The sequence below is a fragment of the Phoca vitulina genome, unplaced genomic scaffold, assembly GCF_004348235.1.
Source record: "Phoca vitulina isolate PV1807 unplaced genomic scaffold, GSC_HSeal_1.0 scaffold14, whole genome shotgun sequence".
In the NCBI taxonomy this organism is placed as follows: domain Eukaryota; kingdom Metazoa; phylum Chordata; class Mammalia; order Carnivora; family Phocidae; genus Phoca; species Phoca vitulina.
In genome coordinates this window covers 32415067-32432383 of record NW_022589717.1, presented here as the reverse complement: position 1 = coordinate 32432383, position 17317 = coordinate 32415067, and the positions used below count along the sequence as shown (strand labels likewise).

The 17317-nt window shown below is 37.5% G+C and overlaps 1 protein-coding gene across 2 annotated transcripts in view; it reads right to left on the bottom strand.

Moving 5' to 3' along the window:
• GLRB (glycine receptor beta) overlaps nt 1-2534 on the bottom strand; it is an 86171-nt gene extending 83637 nt beyond the window's left edge. The window contains exons 1-2 of one of the 2 annotated variants that reach the window (XM_032413064.1): nt 2413-2534; nt 554-703 (exon numbers count right to left, since the gene is read on the bottom strand). In XM_032413064.1, coding sequence (XP_032268955.1) covers nt 554-675 — 122 coding nt within the window. In that variant the 5' untranslated portion in view covers nt 676-703; nt 2413-2534. Of the gene's footprint in view, nt 1-553; nt 704-2412 lie in introns of those variants that run through there. The other variant, XM_032413066.1, reaches the window with a different exon arrangement.
• Nucleotides 2535-17317: the final 14783 nt, after the last annotated feature.

The window sequence follows — 17317 nt, the reverse complement described above, 5'->3', positions numbered from 1 at the left end:
GGTGATTCGGATTTAGATTTTGTTTTTACAAGTAACTTCAAATTTAGTGACATATTTTTTGAAAAATATCCTAATTTTCCAATCTAAGCCCTTTGCAGAAAAATATTAAAATAGAAAACTGATCTACTATGTGCATTTTCTTCTTCCATGCATCAATATAAATACACCTTAAAAATCATATTTTAGCTAATTTTTAAATTGATATTCATTTTTAGGAATATTTTTTAAAAACCATCTTTTTGAACTGCTAATTTGCTCAAAACATGGAATTTCAGTATCCAATTAGAGTTCCATATTTGGGGTACGAAAGAAATAGTAATGTTTTTTCTAATTTTGTAAAAGATGTATAGAAATTATGTAATCCCAAAGCATGAACAAAACTTTATAAAACTTTACCTTAAACACTAGGAATTAGCTATCACATTCTAAATCTCTCCTGTGAAACCAATGGGTACATATGAAAAGTTCTGCTGATATGCTTCAAACCACCTTACTTTGATAAAAAATGCAATAACATTTCTCCATATAATAATATAAGACATGAAGGACGTACGATGGGCATAGATACTGCTTCTTTTTCCCCTTCCCTTTCTTTGAAGACTTCTCTTTAGAATAAGCTTCTTCAACCCACAATGACATTAAAATAAAAAAGGCAATCGCCAATAAAAACTTCATCTTGAAAGTTAAATTTCAGGAGATCAATCTACAAGAAAGAACAAGAAAATGTTTACATAAAATGATAACAATACAACTCTAAGGAGTATGACCATTACTACCCAATTGACAAGAGCATTTGTACATGAAATTCTCATTGCTCGAACCTATGTGGTTAGCCTTCATTATATATTTGTGATGTTTAGCAGTAAGGGTTAAATAGAATAATGGCTCATACAAAATACAATCCCAAGGAGGTGTAAAAGTATGCAAAAGGTATAAAAAAGGTATGCAAAATTTCTGATTTTATAGCTACAGACAATTGTATATTGACATTGAATTGAATTGCACAATCTATCAATGTATGTTTAGAAAGCTACCTGCAAGGATGTTTAACACAGTTTTAAAATGGTTACCTTCTCCTTGTACATTTGGATTTTTTCTTTCTTTTTTCAATTTCTATATTTTTGAATTTTGCATGTATATTTTTTCAAAAATGATAAAGCTTTTCTAATGGAAAAGACAATTCGAACTTAAAGAATTGACAGAGATAAAGGAAAAAATTAGAATCAAAAGTTTCACACTTTAAATTCATTGTTTTTATTTATACCCATTTAATTTGCAAGTTACATTTTACCCAAAAAGGGTGCATACTGATTTAAGGTAGCTTGTTGGCTTTCCCACTTTCATGTTATTAACAGTTATCGTAGATGATTTTTGATTCCACAAATTCTAGGTAACATAATATGAAAAAAAAAACAGCAAGTATGGCCAGACTCTTCCAAATAATCTTCTTAGTCCTATTTTAATAACATTTTCTATGCTCAAATGAGAATTATATTCTTGCCGGTCCGATGCATCCAAAAAAGGAAAAAAAAAAAAAAGAAGAACTTTAATATTCTGGAATATTTAAGCCTCTTTTGCAGTCCTTCATTTCCAAACCATAAATTGTTTCTTCATCATTCTTTTCTGCAGACTAAGAGATCTATCAGATCCTTCAACATCCACTTAATTACTATCTCACCCTTATAATTTTGATTCTCTTATGTCATATTTTGCCCCTTCCTTTCTCCCAAGAATTCTTATTTTCTCCCATTTATCCTTTACAGCCCCTATGGCAAGCCAGAAGGCTTCTTCCCTGGCCCCCTCTACCGAGGACAACAGAGGGGACTTATCATGCCAAGAGCAACAACAGAAGGCTCTCCTCTGTCAACTTCCAGCATTGGACGCTCCCTTCCCCCATCCTACGGTGGCATCTGCTTCCAGACACCTCTGTCCACAGCAGCAGGTACTTCTCCCGCCTTCACATTCTTCCCCAGGAAAACAGGAGGACCATCCTAACGGTTTGAAGGGTCGAAGAGAAATTCAACCCTATGCTCCCTGTCTTCACCTCCAACCTTTCAAAGGGGACAGCTGCAATGACTGAAGGAGCTTCACAAACAAAACAACGTAAGGAGCCCTCCCCGCAAATCCTGCGTTCTCCCAATTTCTCCCAGCTCTCTGCAGCCCTCCATCCGGAGCGTATCTGCGGACTCCACCGCACCGGTGCATCCGTGACCCGGCTGCCGGGCGCCCCGCGCCCCTTTACCCGCGCAGGGCAGCGCTCGCCTCCTCCCCCTGCACGCCGCAGTGCTCCTCGCGCCTCCACCACCCCAGGCTTGACCTGGTCTTTCCGCAGAGCGTTAATTCCGCCGCCTCTCACAGCGGGTCCTCTCCTGCCCTCCACCCCCACCCCAGCCAAGAGCCCCCGACACTTACCCGAGGCGGCCCCGCCCGCAGCCGCCAGGCGAGGACGCGGCGGCTCGGGGCCCAGACGGCGGTGGCTTCTGGGGGTGCGGCGGGCGCAGAGCGGGGGCAGCTGCGTCCCCGCCGCCCGCGCCACCGCCGAGCCCGGCTGACGCGCCTGCTCGGGCCGCGGAGCCTGCGCCGTGGCGCGCTGCCGCCCGGGCGTCCGCAGCCGCGCTCGGGGCCCCTGCGGGAGCGCGGGCCGCGCTGCCGGGAGCCGGGGACGGCGGGCTGGCGGGACAGCGGGCTGGCGCGCCGGCGGGCGGGGGGAGGGAAAAGGTGTTCCGACCGAGCGTGGAAGGACGTCACAGCACCATCCCCTCCGGGCACTGGAGGGGTTTCTGTGAAATGTAGTCCCCCTGCAGGGGCCTAGAAATGACTGGCGCGAGGAAAGGGGGATAAGGACCGTTTTGGTACAGAAGGAAAAAAAAATACCTTTCAAGGAGCTGGAATTCGTTTAGGGTCAACTTTTGATTACTAGTAACAAAAACGGGAGAACAACAGATGACCTTCTTGGACCAGGGGACAACACACAGTTTCTATAATTTCATCATCAGACTCCTGATATCTAAATCTCTGAGTCTTACCAACAATTTCTAAAAGGCTGCCCTTTCTAAGTAAGCTTAAATTGGTCGAAATCACTGAAAACATATAATCCTGCAGGTAATGCTATTCTAACATTTGTTACATAATTAACTTGTGTCCAAAACTTGACCGTTTCAAAACCCTGGCCCTGCATTATCTCCTTTGGCCCTCACAACGTTCATTCCTAGGCAAGTTTTATGTCATCATTCCTGTTTTGCGGATGAAGAAAGTGAAGCTCAAATATTTCAAGGGATTTATTTAGTGTTACATACGTTGAGTGGAATTTACCAGAAACTCAGTCTGATGTTTACACTTTTGAGTCAGATATGACCTTGGCCTTCTGGTAGTCAAGTGTTAGTTGTGCTTTTCTAGGAAAAAGCCTTCATTTGACAAGGCACCTTTGGGTGACAAACCTTTCCCATTACCTCTTGACGGTATAGCTAATTGACTTTTTTTTTATTATTAAGAAAGCATTGTCTCAGGGGCACTTGGGTGGCTCAGTTAACTGTGGTACTCTTGATTTTGGCTCAGGTCATGATCTCATGGTGGTGGGGTGGAGTCCTGTGTTGGGCTTCAGTCTCAGCAGAGAGTCTGCTTGAGATTCTCTCTCCTCACCCTCCCCCTCTGCTACTCTCCCTCTGCCCTTCACCCCACTTCTGTGGGCGCTCTCTCTCTGTCTCTCTCTCTAATAAATAAATCGTAAAAAAGAAAAAAAAAAAAGAAAGCATTGTCTCAGGTGAGCACCACTTAGCATTGTATATTTGGACCTACTTCAACCCATATCTATGACAGGAAGGGAATATTTCCTATATATAACCATGTTCTATAAGCTTCACAAGATGTTCTGCTGCCTAAGGTTAGCATTTGATCATTATTTTATTTATTTATTTTTAAAGATTTTATTTATTTATTTATTTGAGAGAAAGAATGAGATAGAGAGAGAGCATGAGAGGGGGGAGGGTCACAGGGAGAAGCAGACTCCCTACTGAGCAGGGAGCCTGATGCGGGACTCGATCCCAGGACTCCAGGATCATAACCTGAGCCGAAGGCAGTTGCTTAACCAACTGAGCCACCCAGGCGCCCGATCATTATTTTATTTAAAGAGCTATCCTATTTGGAGCCTCCAAATTGGATCAGGATAGGACTTTGGATTTTACAAGTATATACAGGAGAATTGCATTGGTCATATAAGTTTAATAAGATATAAGTTTTGGAGAATAAGTCATGTAAGAAAGAAAGTGAGCGGGAACAGAATTTGCCACCCCAAAATATATCTCTTTGGAATAAGGATTACTTGGAGCTGATTATTTTTACAAAACAGCAGACATAAGAGAAGCTCTGAAAACTGAGTAGAAGTTACCCTTTTGTAAAAAACATTTCGCATTTATAAGGGAAGTCTCCATTTGTAAGGGTGTTTCTCTTTCTCTGTCTCTCTCTGTCTCTCTCTGTCTCTCTCTGTCTTTCTCCCTCTCTCTCTTTCTCTATACCAGGGAGAGGATGATGACTAAATCTCTAGAAAGTCTTACTGATGGAGAAGTCACTGACTTAAATCTGTATAACAATGTACCCTTATTTACTGTGCTATTCCTGGTAACCTCCCATAACTGGCCTTTCTCCCTGACAACCACCTGCCCCCAACATCTTCTTTTGTCTTTAGCAGTAGAAGGTATTTAAGATCATGGCTTGGGCCATTTTAGAGAGTTACTCAGTTTTCCTGGATGTCTCCCAAGTACACAGGAGGTATACATGTTACTAAACTTCTGTTTGTTTTTCTGCTATTACTCTTTTATTGGGGGGAGGGGGGAGGGGGAGGGTGGTTCTTAGACAAGAACCTAGAAGGGTAAAGGGAAAATGTTTTCCTCCCCTACAGAAAGATAAAAGAATAAGTTGCATGCAACCAAGGGAGTTCAGAAGTCAAAGAATATAACATAAACTTAGTTTTCTCATAATCAGGATATCACTAAGAGTTTGGAATAATAGGATATTCAGATTCCTGTAATGAAATAGATCTACCTTTTACTTACAAAAATCTTATGAACACATTTAGAAGAGCTTATGTGTTGCAAATACCTAAAATTGACTGGTTTACCTTCCCTAGTATTGTCTTGTAATTATGCCATTTATGGGTATATTATTGGAGAATTAGTTATTCATAAGAAAAGCATGTCCAACTGTTTAGATATGTTTGGGTTCATTTTTGTTTTGTGCCCAAAGTTTAGGAAGTACAGTTGGTGACCTAAAATGACCTCCTCCAGGCTTGTGAAGCTGTGAAGTTCAGAATTTTGAATATGTTCTATGAAGATGATCAAGTCACCTGTATTTATAGAGCTTTTTTTGTATTATGTTGACAAAGGGAAACCTTCCCAATAATGTCATGAAATAATCTGATTTTCCCCAATCCTATCAAGAGTTGATCCACTTTCTCTATTTTTTTTTTAAATCTCCATTCACTGTCTTAGTAATTTCATCCAGTCACATGGCTTCCAGTACCAGTGTTGATGACTCCCAAGTTTACTTCTCCAAACTAGACCTCTCTCCAGAACTCTAGACTCAGATGTCCAATTGCCTTCTCAATGTCTCAACTTGCACATTTAATAAACATTTTGTACTCAACATGTCCAAAATGGAGCTAATGTTCTTCTTCCCCAAATCTGCTCCACACTCAGTCTTCTTCTTAATTGATGGAAACCACTTCCTTCTAGTTGTTCAGGCCAAAAATTCTTAAAAATTGTTCTTGATTCCTCTCTTGGTCTCCCTCCCCACATCCAAACTATGAGGAAACTGTTTCTCACTATTTTTACCATAACAAACATCGACTGAGTCACCATCATCTCTAAGTTGGATTATTGTAATAGCTTCCTGGCTGCTCTCCTTGCCTCTACCATTGCCCTCCCCTATCCTCTAGTATTCTCAACACGGCAGCCAGAAATGTTTAAAACATGTCATATGTCAGATGATGTCATTCCTCAGCCCAGAACCCAGCAATGACTCTTCATTTCATTTGGATTCTAAACCGAAGTGTTCACAATAGTCTACAAGGTTCCAATTGTCATGTACCCTCTCCAACTACTGCCTTCTCTCCCTCTTCCCATTGATCCCTCGGCTCCATCCACACTGATCTTGCTGCTTCTCCAACATGCCTATGCCACACAGGGGCCCGCTTAAAATGCTCTTCTTCCAGACAGCCATGTCTAACTCCCTAACTTCTTCAGTTGTTTCTGACATGTAACCTTCTCAAGAAAATGTATCTAATATTATTTAAAGGTGCAAACTATCCCTCCTCCAAGGACTTCTGATCCCCTTTTTCCTGCTTTTCCTTTTCTTTTTCATAGTACTTATTGCCTTTTAATATATTACACAACTTATTAATGTATGTGTTGCCTCTCTTTCCTCACTAAAATGTAAGCTCAATGAAGGCAGAGATTTATGTCTGTTTTTGTCCATTGATATAGCCCAAGCACCTAGAACAAGGCTGAATAAATGAGTAAATCTTGGCCTCATTGCGTAACCTCTTTAAATGTTGTGTTTTCTTATCAGTAAAATGAAGAGAACAGTACATAACTTGCAGAATTGTTCTAAGAACTAAACAGGTTAATTTATGTTAAATATCTGGTCCATGGAAGAGACAGAAATAATTATCTCCCCTCTTTTTGTTTTTTGGGTTTTTTTATTTGCTTAATGAAATGATAGATTTTTTTATTAATAGGATCCTGTTGTACATTTCTTTCTGCTTTTTTGTTCCTTTATTTATATCTATCTGGAACCATATTAGGAGGCGTAGCTCAATATATTCAATAGGAACCCTATTTCTTATGTACCCAGCTTCATGTGGCCAATAATATTTATTTTACTTGATCACCAAATATAAATGCTGTCCTAAATATCTTGTGTTAGATTGAGTAGCCAAACATTAGAAGAAAAGAGATGTTTCTCACCACACTATTTATTCATATGACATAAGCACTTAGCACTCTTGCTATTGCCGTAAGTAGCTTTAAAACATTAGTCTGGAATTCATAAATTTATTCCCTTTTTATTTTTTCTCTATGTGGATCATGTTGATTTGTTAACATTAGTCCAAATTGTAAGTCATAATGAGATTTTTCATCATAACTTCAGTCCAAATGCTATTATAACCACAATAGATTTTTAAGAAAAGCATGTCCAGCTGTTTTATTTTTCCCAATTTTATTGAGATACAATTGACATACAATATTGTATAAGTTTCAGGTGTACAACATAATGATTTGATATATGTATGTATTCCAAAATGATTATTACTACATCCATCACCACACATAGTTCACAAATTTTTTTCCTCGTGACAAGAACTTTTAAGATCTACTCTCTTAGCAACTTTCAGATATACAGTATAGTATGTTAACTATAGACATCATGTTGTGCTTTACATCCCCAGAACTTACTTACCTTATAACTGGAAGTTTGTACCCTTTGACCACCTTTACCCAGTTCTTTCACCATGTCCAGCTATTTTATTTATTTTTTAATTAATTTATTTTAAGTAGGCTCCACACCCAAAGTAGGGCTTGAACTCACAACCCTGAGATCAAAAGTCACAAGCTCTACCCACTGAGCTAACCAGGCACCCCCATGTCCAGCTACTTAAGATGTGTTTTTCCCCCAATTCATCATCTTTAAAAATTACTCAAAAATAGATAATGAGACTATAAATATAAAGGGAAGATTCAACAGAGAATAATTAAATAATGTGTCAATTATTCAGCATCTCTTTAAGTACTATTCACAATTTCAGAAGAGAGCAAAATTTGTATTAGGAAATTTCAATGAGCAGCCAATTTTAACGTATTGGAATAATGAAAACAATATTTGATAGCCCAAGATCACTTCCACGTGTTTTCAAACAACATATCATCCTTAAAATGTTCTCCAATCTTCTAATTATTTTTAAACTAACTTTTAAACACTAGCCACTTTTATTGATTAATTGCAAGAAATGTCATTGAAGTATACCTTAAAAACTTCAAGATATCTTTGCAAGTTATTTTCATACCTGTATTTTTTATGAGAAATCAAAGGCCTCAAAAGAGAAATAAACTCATCTAGGATAATAGAGTTGGAAGGTGAGGAGATGGGGTTGTTCCATCTTTAATGTCCTGTAGAACATCAAGACTCTGATTCTGGTTGCATATAGGTGAGTTAAAGCAGCTTAGTTTTTAGACATAGACATGGCTTATACAGAATTCTGACTACAGACTAGGAAATTGAAGTCAAAGAGGCTGTTCTAGTATAGATTCAGGCTCTTACTTCCAAGTCCAGGTTAGACCTAAATATGAACTAACATGAGAATCATTTTTCACTTAATTTTTTTTGTTCAACATAATGACAATAGCAATAATTATCATTATTGATTGAGGTGTACTATTTTCCAGATATACACAAAGCATGTTAAATTCATTATCTCCTCAACAACTTTATGGGGTCAGTACTATTCTTATTACAATTTATAGATGAAGATTCAGAGGTATCATATAGCTCTTATAAATTCTGCTAATAACTTTGCTAATAAATGATTGATAGAACTAGACACTTAAGTATGTCTGATTCTGGTAACTGGGCCCTTAAAATATTTGCATGTGTGTGTGACTGCAAATTATATATTTAATCTTAACTTAAAAAAAAAAAAAAGGGAGCCTGGGTGGCTCAGTTGGTTAAGCGACTGCCTTCAGCTCAGGTCATGATCCTGGAGTCCTGGCATCGAGTCCGGCATCGGGCTCCCTGCTCAGCGGGGAGTCTGCTTCTCCCTCTGACCCTCCCCCCTCTCATGCTCTCTCTCTCTCTCTCTCTCTATCTCATTCTCTCTCTCAAATAAATAAATAAAATCTTAAAAAAAATTATATATCCAATCATGACACCTAGAATAACATTCATATGCAACCAAAACACCACATTAATTGTAATGTAATTTTGAGAAGATAAAATAAGAAATATGAGTAAGATCTTCCTGTTTATGAATTTGAGCATTGTACCGTTTCAGTTAATTGAGGAACAATTCTGAACAATTAAAAGTCCACTGTACCACCTATCAATGCATCATCAGCCCTTACTCCCATGGAGAGGAACAATCTGCGATTGTATGTGCAGGGACTTAAAATAGATCAAGGTTTTTTTTTTTTTTTTTTTAAAGATTTTATTTATTTATTTGACAGAGATAGAGACAGCTAGAGAGGGAACACAAGCAGGGGGAGTGGGAGAGGGAGAAGGAGGCTTCCCGCCAAGCAGGGAGCCCGATGCGGGGCTCGATCCCAGGACCCTGGGATCATGACCTGAGCCGAAGGCAGACGCTTAACGACTGAGCCACCCAGGCGCCCCCCAGATCAAGGTTTTAATGTTTTGTCAGAGTATTCACTGCATAAATGCCTACATGATATGATATAGTTTTTAGATAAATCAGATATATGTCCCAGGTCCTTAGCAAAAAAAAAAAAAAAGAGAGAAAAAAATTACTGACCTCTGTGAAAATAACATGATACTGTCACTATACTTCAAAAATGTGCCTTAGGAAAAAACAAATAAACATATAATTTAATGTCATCAAGGCTAGTCCAATATCTATGATATCAAAATTATTGATTTTAGCCAAAGCTCTTTGCATCCAGATAGATATTACAAAGCAACTGTCATCCAAAGATCTGTTTATGCCCCTTATTTATTCTCTCATAGTTAGCATGTGATAAGTTGGCTCATTCAGGACTACTCAAAGTCAAACCTTCCTCCGGAGGAATAATAACAATTACTGCGGCAGAAGCAGATGACTAGTAATAGACCCACAGATCTTCCAATCAGATGGAATCTCTTTCAAAAATATTTGCAATTTTTTGGGGCGCCTGGGTGTCTCAGTTGGTTAAACGACTGCCTTCTGCTCCGGTCATGATCCCAGAGTCCTGGGATCGAGCCCCGCATCAGGCTCCCTGCTCAGCTGGGAGTCTGCTTCTCCCTCTGATCCTCCCCACTCTCATGCTTTCTCTCTCTCAAATAAATAAATAAAATCTTAAAAAAAAATTTGCAGTTTTTACCAAGTCTGAGCCAAGTTAGAGTTGCCTCTTTTGACAAGCTATTAATCTGCCCATCAGCATTGCTGCAGATCCAAGAGCTCATGCTTTCCTCCAGCAGCCAGGAATTCTAGTCTTACATGTCTATGACAACATGCCCTCTTCTTCAGTATCCAAAGCAAATATGTCATATCAGCTTAAAAAGCAATCCAAAAATCTGTTTTTTAGAAACTTGTAAACAATGGCAGGGTTGACTTTTTGTTATTGTCTTTTTTTTTTTTTTTAAGACCTAGGTAAACAATTAACATTGGAGAAGTACTATGTATGATCAGTATTAAAAATTTATTCCTTGGGGCGCCTGGGTGGCTCAGTCAGTTAAGCATCTGCCTTCGGCTCAGGTCATGATCTCAGGACCCTGGGATCGAGCTCCGCATCGGGCTCCCTGCTCAGCAGAGAGCCTGCTTCTCCTTCTCCCTCTGCTGCTCCCCCTGCTTGTGCTCTCTCTCTCTCTGTCAAATTAGTAAATAAAACCTTTAAAAATAAAAAATAAAAAAATAAAAATTTATTCCTCTAGGTTTTCTAATGTCAAGCTAGAGCAACTGCAAGTTCCAAGCATGCAAATCATGGATTCTAAATCTATGCCTTTGTGGCAAATGTTTCATATTTACCACACCAGTAAACCCCATTTTACTTTATGTATATGGTATAAGAGATGATGAATAAGAACCAACATTCTATTTTAGCAGGTATTTTTTTTTTAAGAATAAGCAAGTAAATGGGCAATGGTCCTACAAATATTAAAGGTAAATTATATAAAGAAAACCATTGTATTTATCAAATTATTATGGTTTAAAGTAAGACTTTAAAATCAGGCTCACCAAGGAAATTAAGCTCATGTCATCATTCACTACTTAAGCTTGCTGTGGATTGTAAAGTTTTTATCTCTCTAACCTAATTTTTAAAACTTACATTATCAATAGAACTTATATATAGTACAGGTGCAGGAGAACATTTGTTCTAGGTCAAAGCGTCAGCAGAAGGGGTGAGGGGTCACCGATAAAGACCCAGTTCTGAGGCTGTCTTGGTTGGGAAAGAGAAGCCAAGAGAAAAGTCAATAAAGCATTGGATTGGGTTAGGGAAAAGGGAATCAGAATACAATGTTTGAATAAAATCTCTCAGTTAGCATTTCCTAAAGTATGTTCTTTGCAACGGTAGCCCTCAGTATGCTTCATGAGAAAATAGAAATAGTCAATGACTAAACAAACTTGGAAATTTTTGTCTATTGTATGTACTCAGATTTATAAGGTCTTTTAACATATTCAGTGTTTTGCTATGTCATAAAGAAACATTTTAATGTTATTTAACCCAATATCTCTTTAACATGTTTGTCCAGGGTTTTGTTTTGTTTTTCCTTTTTTTATGCCACAAACTTTAAATTTCTATAGACCTAGGGTTCCAAGAAATAGTATTCAGAAACGGTTGCTCTGTAAAAAATAAAAACAAACAATACAAAACAAACAGTATAAGAATAAGCTCCTGGTAGATTAGAGGGATGTTGAAAACAATGATTTTTGTGTTTATATAAGAATAGAATAGTAGCTAAAATAAGAGACTAGTGCCACAGTGCCTATCTAAAAGGATCTTAGAGTAATCATGGCATAAGGTGAAGGACTAGATGAAATGAAGTGCATGAAAGTAAGCAGAAATGATCAAATCTTGTAGATATTCTGGAGAGGCAATAGACAACTCTTAATTCAAAAATTTTATACAATAGTTTATACAAATAGTTCTAGAAAGTATAAAACATGGTAACTTTCCTTAATGGGCTATCTTTCTGTGGGAGGCATAACAAACAATAGATTTGAAAAACTTACAAGCAACATGAGAGAGTCCAACATCTAGCATTAAATCTTGAGGGTATTAATAGTAAATAAAGTGGATAATCAACAAGAATTAGCAAAAAAAGCTTCAGTCAGGTGTTAGGTCTTGTGCCTAAAATAATTTGCCAAGGGCAAGAATAGATGGCAGCTTTGCTAGCAAAGAGAAGAATGAGAACTTGTTAACAGATAGAAGGGAAGAAAAATTCCACAATGATTCCAAGACTCGAGCCTTAGAAAAAGAAAATTAGAGTTTTCACTAAAAATGACCAAGAAGGGATGTTGGTCCACAGGGGCCACACCAATGAAAATCATGTCCATCTATCAATCCTAAAATGAGTCAAACACAAAACTATCCCCTCTTTTAAATGTACCACTCCCCAATAGTGTAACATTAGAGTGTTATCACTGCAACAAAAAACTCATGTACAAGGCATTCATGGCCTCCTGAGAGTGAGTTATTAACTGGCTCAAGGCTATGGGGGAAGAATTGCCATTTCTCAACAAAATGATGCCTGAGTTGGGTTTTATAAAATCAGTATGCCAGATTGACCAAAGGGAAAAGTAATTCCTAACAAGTAGAAAAACATGTGTGAGACATAGATGTAGATTACATGATATATCCATATTTCTGTAGTTTTGTTTTACTGGAATATAAAGAGTTAACGACATGAGGAAAAGAGAAAGGGACAGAAAACAAAGTTGAAGAAATTGGGATGGGCCCGATTACAGAGGGCCAAATATACAGTGATGTTCATTTCCTAGGCTGTAATATAGCAGCAAAATGTCTTGTTCTTACATTTATTTTTTTATTTTTATTTTTTTATTATTTAAATTCAATTAGCCAACATGTAGTACATCATTAGTTTCAGATGTAGTGTTCAATAATTTATCAGTTGCATATAACACCCAGTGCTCATCATATCATGTGCCCTCCTTAATTAGCAGCAAAGTGTCTTAAGAAAGGGAAATTACAGGATCAGATTTGTTTTGTAGAATGATTACTTGAACAGCCATCTGGAGATGGTGATAGGTGACAAAAAAAGGAACAAGAAGAGCACTGAGGAAGTTGTAAAAGTACACAAGATAATACGGGCCCAAACATAAGCAGAGTCTTGGGAAATAAAAGAAGCCAGAGATTATAAGAGAAATCTATGAAGCAAAATTCTCAGGATTGGTGATGATTAGATGTTGAGGAATGCATAATGGAACATGATAGGTTAAGGATGGAGGAACCAAGCATGTGAATGACCAAAAACATAGGAACAATGGTGTAGTTATTTTGTGTATTTTGTTTGTTCTATTTCAGTTCAGTGGCCAAAACAGGAATATAAATTATGGTTAGGCAGTTTCAAGGAATAACTTTTTAGTTAATATCCTGAACTACACTGCTTCATTGTTCTGCTGTATTCCTTTGATAAAATTCCAATTCCAGGTGAAGCCAAGTACCTGCTTTCTCCAAAACTGAGTGAACAGATTAATTACTTAACAATAGCTTAAATGACATTTATACTAGATTGGCCCTTTAAAAGCACAATAATATTATTATGTTTGCTCTTGTTTTCCATGGTTATTTCATACATTCTCCATTCTCCTCAAACCTTCAAGCATCTCACTTCCTACTCACTCTCAATCGATGAGAAATTGGAAGCCATTAGAATGGATATTCCTCAAGGTTTATTCAACAACCCTACTTAGGATAAGAATTTTTCTTTTCTCCTTCCATTCAGTTAAATAAAACATTTCTTCTTCTATGCTTCTTGTCCTCTCCAAGATCAATTCCCTCACCTGTTCTTTGAATTTTATCACCTGTGTTGATATGCAGGAACTATAGCACATTGATGCTCCTCTCTCTTTCCTTTACTTTCATCTTCACCTTCTCTACTAACTCTGTCATTAAACATACCAAGACCTTTCAACATTTAAAAACAGAAACCTTCTTCAGAAAGGCTAAGCAATCTACAATAAACTTCAATATTAAATAAAAATAAAGCAGTGGGTAAAAAGCATTCTGACTCTGAAGCTCTACTTCTACAATTTTGCTTTTTCCTTTGGCTAGAACTTTCTTTCTCTCCCTTTCCATGATCAGCTTTACTATATAAAGGAAGAACATTGGGATCCCTATTGATTGGAAAGTATTAAGCCCAAGTTCAAAATCATATTAGTTTGCTAGGGCCACCATAACAAAATAACATGGACTGGGGCTTAAACAACAGAAATTAATTTTCTCACAGTTCTGGAGGCTGGAAGTCCAAGATCAAGGTGCCAGCAGAGTTGATTTCCTTTAAGGTCTCTCTTTTTGGCTCACTTGGCTCATCTGCTGCCTCTTCATTTGATCATCCCAGTGTGTGCACACATGTCCCTGGTGTCCCTTCCTCTTCTTCTTCTTCTTTTTTTTTTTTCTCTAGATTTTACTTTTAAGGAGTCTCTATACCCAATGTGGGGCTCAAACTCACAACCCGGAGATCAAGAGTCACATGCTCTACCAACTGAGTCTGCCAGGCAATCCCCCTACCCCCGCCTTTTTTTCCCCTTCCTCTTCTTATAAGAACACTAGTCTTACTGGATTAGGGTGCCTTCCTAAAAAAAAAAATCTCCTTTTAATTTAATCACATCTTTAAAGATCTTATCTCCAAATTGGTTACATTCTAAAGTACCAGGGGTTGGGACTTCAATGTAGACACTTGCGGGGGGAGGGGGGGCATAATTTAGCCCATGACAAGCACTATAAACAGATATAAAAGAGGAGCACAGTGAAGACTCTCACAACTTTATTGACTACTTAGATATTAGTTTATTAATGTATTTTCTTATTCTGAAGGTAGAGGGAAAAGTTTCAGACCTACTATTTTGGATTTTGGACATAGCACCTAGAATGGATAGCAGAGATAGATGTGTGATAGGACTTTGAAAAAGGAGCTGAAATAGAGAAGAAAATATATGTGAGAGAGATTTCAAAAGAAGGATCCATATTTCTTATAATGCAATTCAATGTGGAGGGTAGTAAAAAACACTCAGGTACAGCTCATGGTTTTTGAACTTGGACAAGTAGGTGGTTGATGGGATATTTATAGAAGTATGGAACCGAAGAAAAAAATGCAACTATGGGAAGAAAGATGAAATGTTCTATTTCAGATGCATTGAGATTGAGGCACCAAATAGTGATGTCCCGTAGCCTGTAAGAAATGAAAAACCTATGCTTAGGAGAAAGTCGAGGATAACAATGTAATATAAAGCACTGTACCAACTGATACACTGAGGGAAAATACAGAGGAAGGAGTCCAGGTATATCTTTAGAGATGCTTCCACTTAGAGGAAAGATGGAAGAATTGTTAAAATGGATAAGGAAATAAAATTCATGAAGGTAAAGGGAGGAGATATTTTGAAAAAGGGAAAGATAATTAACGTAGTGAAAGGCTGCAATCTGTCACCTTCAGTAACTGAAATGGGGTCCATAAGAAAAAGAGGTAAGAATGAGATAAAGGACCCAAAACAGTCATAAAACATTTACCTTATACAAGAAGCTTTATGTACAGTATTTCTAACTCTGGAGGTAGATATCTTTTCTTATTTTTTTCTATGTTTTAGAGACAGAATTGAAATCTAGGTCTTTTCACTTTCATATTCTGCTTTGTGTAAATGAATTATAGTAAATTATCTACATAGAACTTTAAAGACAATATATGGAAAGCCCAAACACAGTACTGAAGGGAAAATAGAATTGGTAAAATAGATAAGTGGATAGATAGATGACAGATAGATAGATAGATATAGATAGATAGTCTCCAAAAATATTAACAGAGAGCAAAGTCTGACATTTTTCAATATCATATGTATGTCATTAAGTGCCAATCAGAAGAGAATTCCATAAGCATTTATGGACTTAGTCATTAGTCAAAATTGATACTTCAAAGTAAAACTTTTTATTCCAAGACAAAATAGTTAATGCACTTTTGAGTTTTATTTCTTATTATTGTGTTCAATTTCTTTTAATTATTAATTCCATTTAATTCAATTCAGTTTCCTATACTTTCTTTGTAAATTAATCAAACCTAGGAGTGACCTGATTATTAAAAGTTTATAAAGATAGAAATGATAGAGGGCTACAACAACAACATTAGACAGTATTTTTTTAAGATTTTCATTTGAGAGAGAGAGAACGTGAGAGAGAGAAAGAGAGACCATGAGCAGGGGGGAGGGGTAGAGGGAGAGGGAGAAGCATACTCCCCACTGAGCAGGGAGCTTGACTCAGGCTCAGTTCAGGCCCTGAGATCATGACCTGAGCTTAAGGCAGACGCTTAACTGACTGAGCCACCCAGGTGCCCTAGACAGTACTTTTTTAAGTAAGAAAATTACTCATTATGACTGAAGGAATACTATATAGCTCATTTTTATTCTATTTTTATTTGAATAAAAACATGTTTTGGATATTTACTGTGGGTCAAGCATCATATAGGCAACTGAAATATAAAAACTAGTAAGCAATGATACCTACCTGAAAGTGATCCAAAGTAGGGAAACAGACATTTGTAAAACAGTGTGGTTAAGAGTTGTCACAGGGGTAAGTACAAAGCACTCTGGGAGCACATAGCTCAGACTGGAGGACTTATGAAGGTTTCTCAAAAAGCGATGATTAGAATGAACCTTATAAAAAGAAGTTTGCTGGATGAAAGTCCTTCTGGTACAGAGATTTTTTTTTCTAAACATATAGACCAGGATGCATGTGGACATCTGAACTGAGTGTAAGCCCAACAGGTATTCAGAGCTACAGTATGGCTTGAACATGGTAGGAGAGTGGAAGAAGATAAAACCAGAGAGGTAAGTCAGATCAGGTAAAGAAGAACATTGAACACCATGCTAAAGAGTTAAAATCTTAAATAGGAGATAATACATAAGCAGATTTACATTGAAGAAGTATGATTCACAAAAGAATATGTTGATTTTGAATTGTTTCCAAATATTAAAGAGTTTCATTAAAATAGTTTAAGCAAACAATGTAGTGAATTTGCATTGAGAGTAAACCTCTTTCAGTGTAACATATTGTGATTCCAAAATAGCCCATCATTGTTTTTTTTGTTTTTTTTAAAGATTTTATTTATTTATTTGAGAGAGGATGAGAGGAGAGAGAGAGCACATGAGAGGGGGGAGGGTCAGAGGGAGAAGCAGACTCCCTGCTGAGCAGGGAGCCCGATGCGGGACTCCAGGATCATGACCTGAGCCGAAGGCAGTCGCTTAACCAACTGAGCCACCCAGACGCCCAAAATAGCCCATCATTGTTGTTTCAATTTTGTGGCATATTAATTCCTTTTTGGAATTTTTATTAAATAGCTATAAAACTGATTTAAAGGGTTATTTATGGAATTTTTTAAGAATTTAAATGTCTCG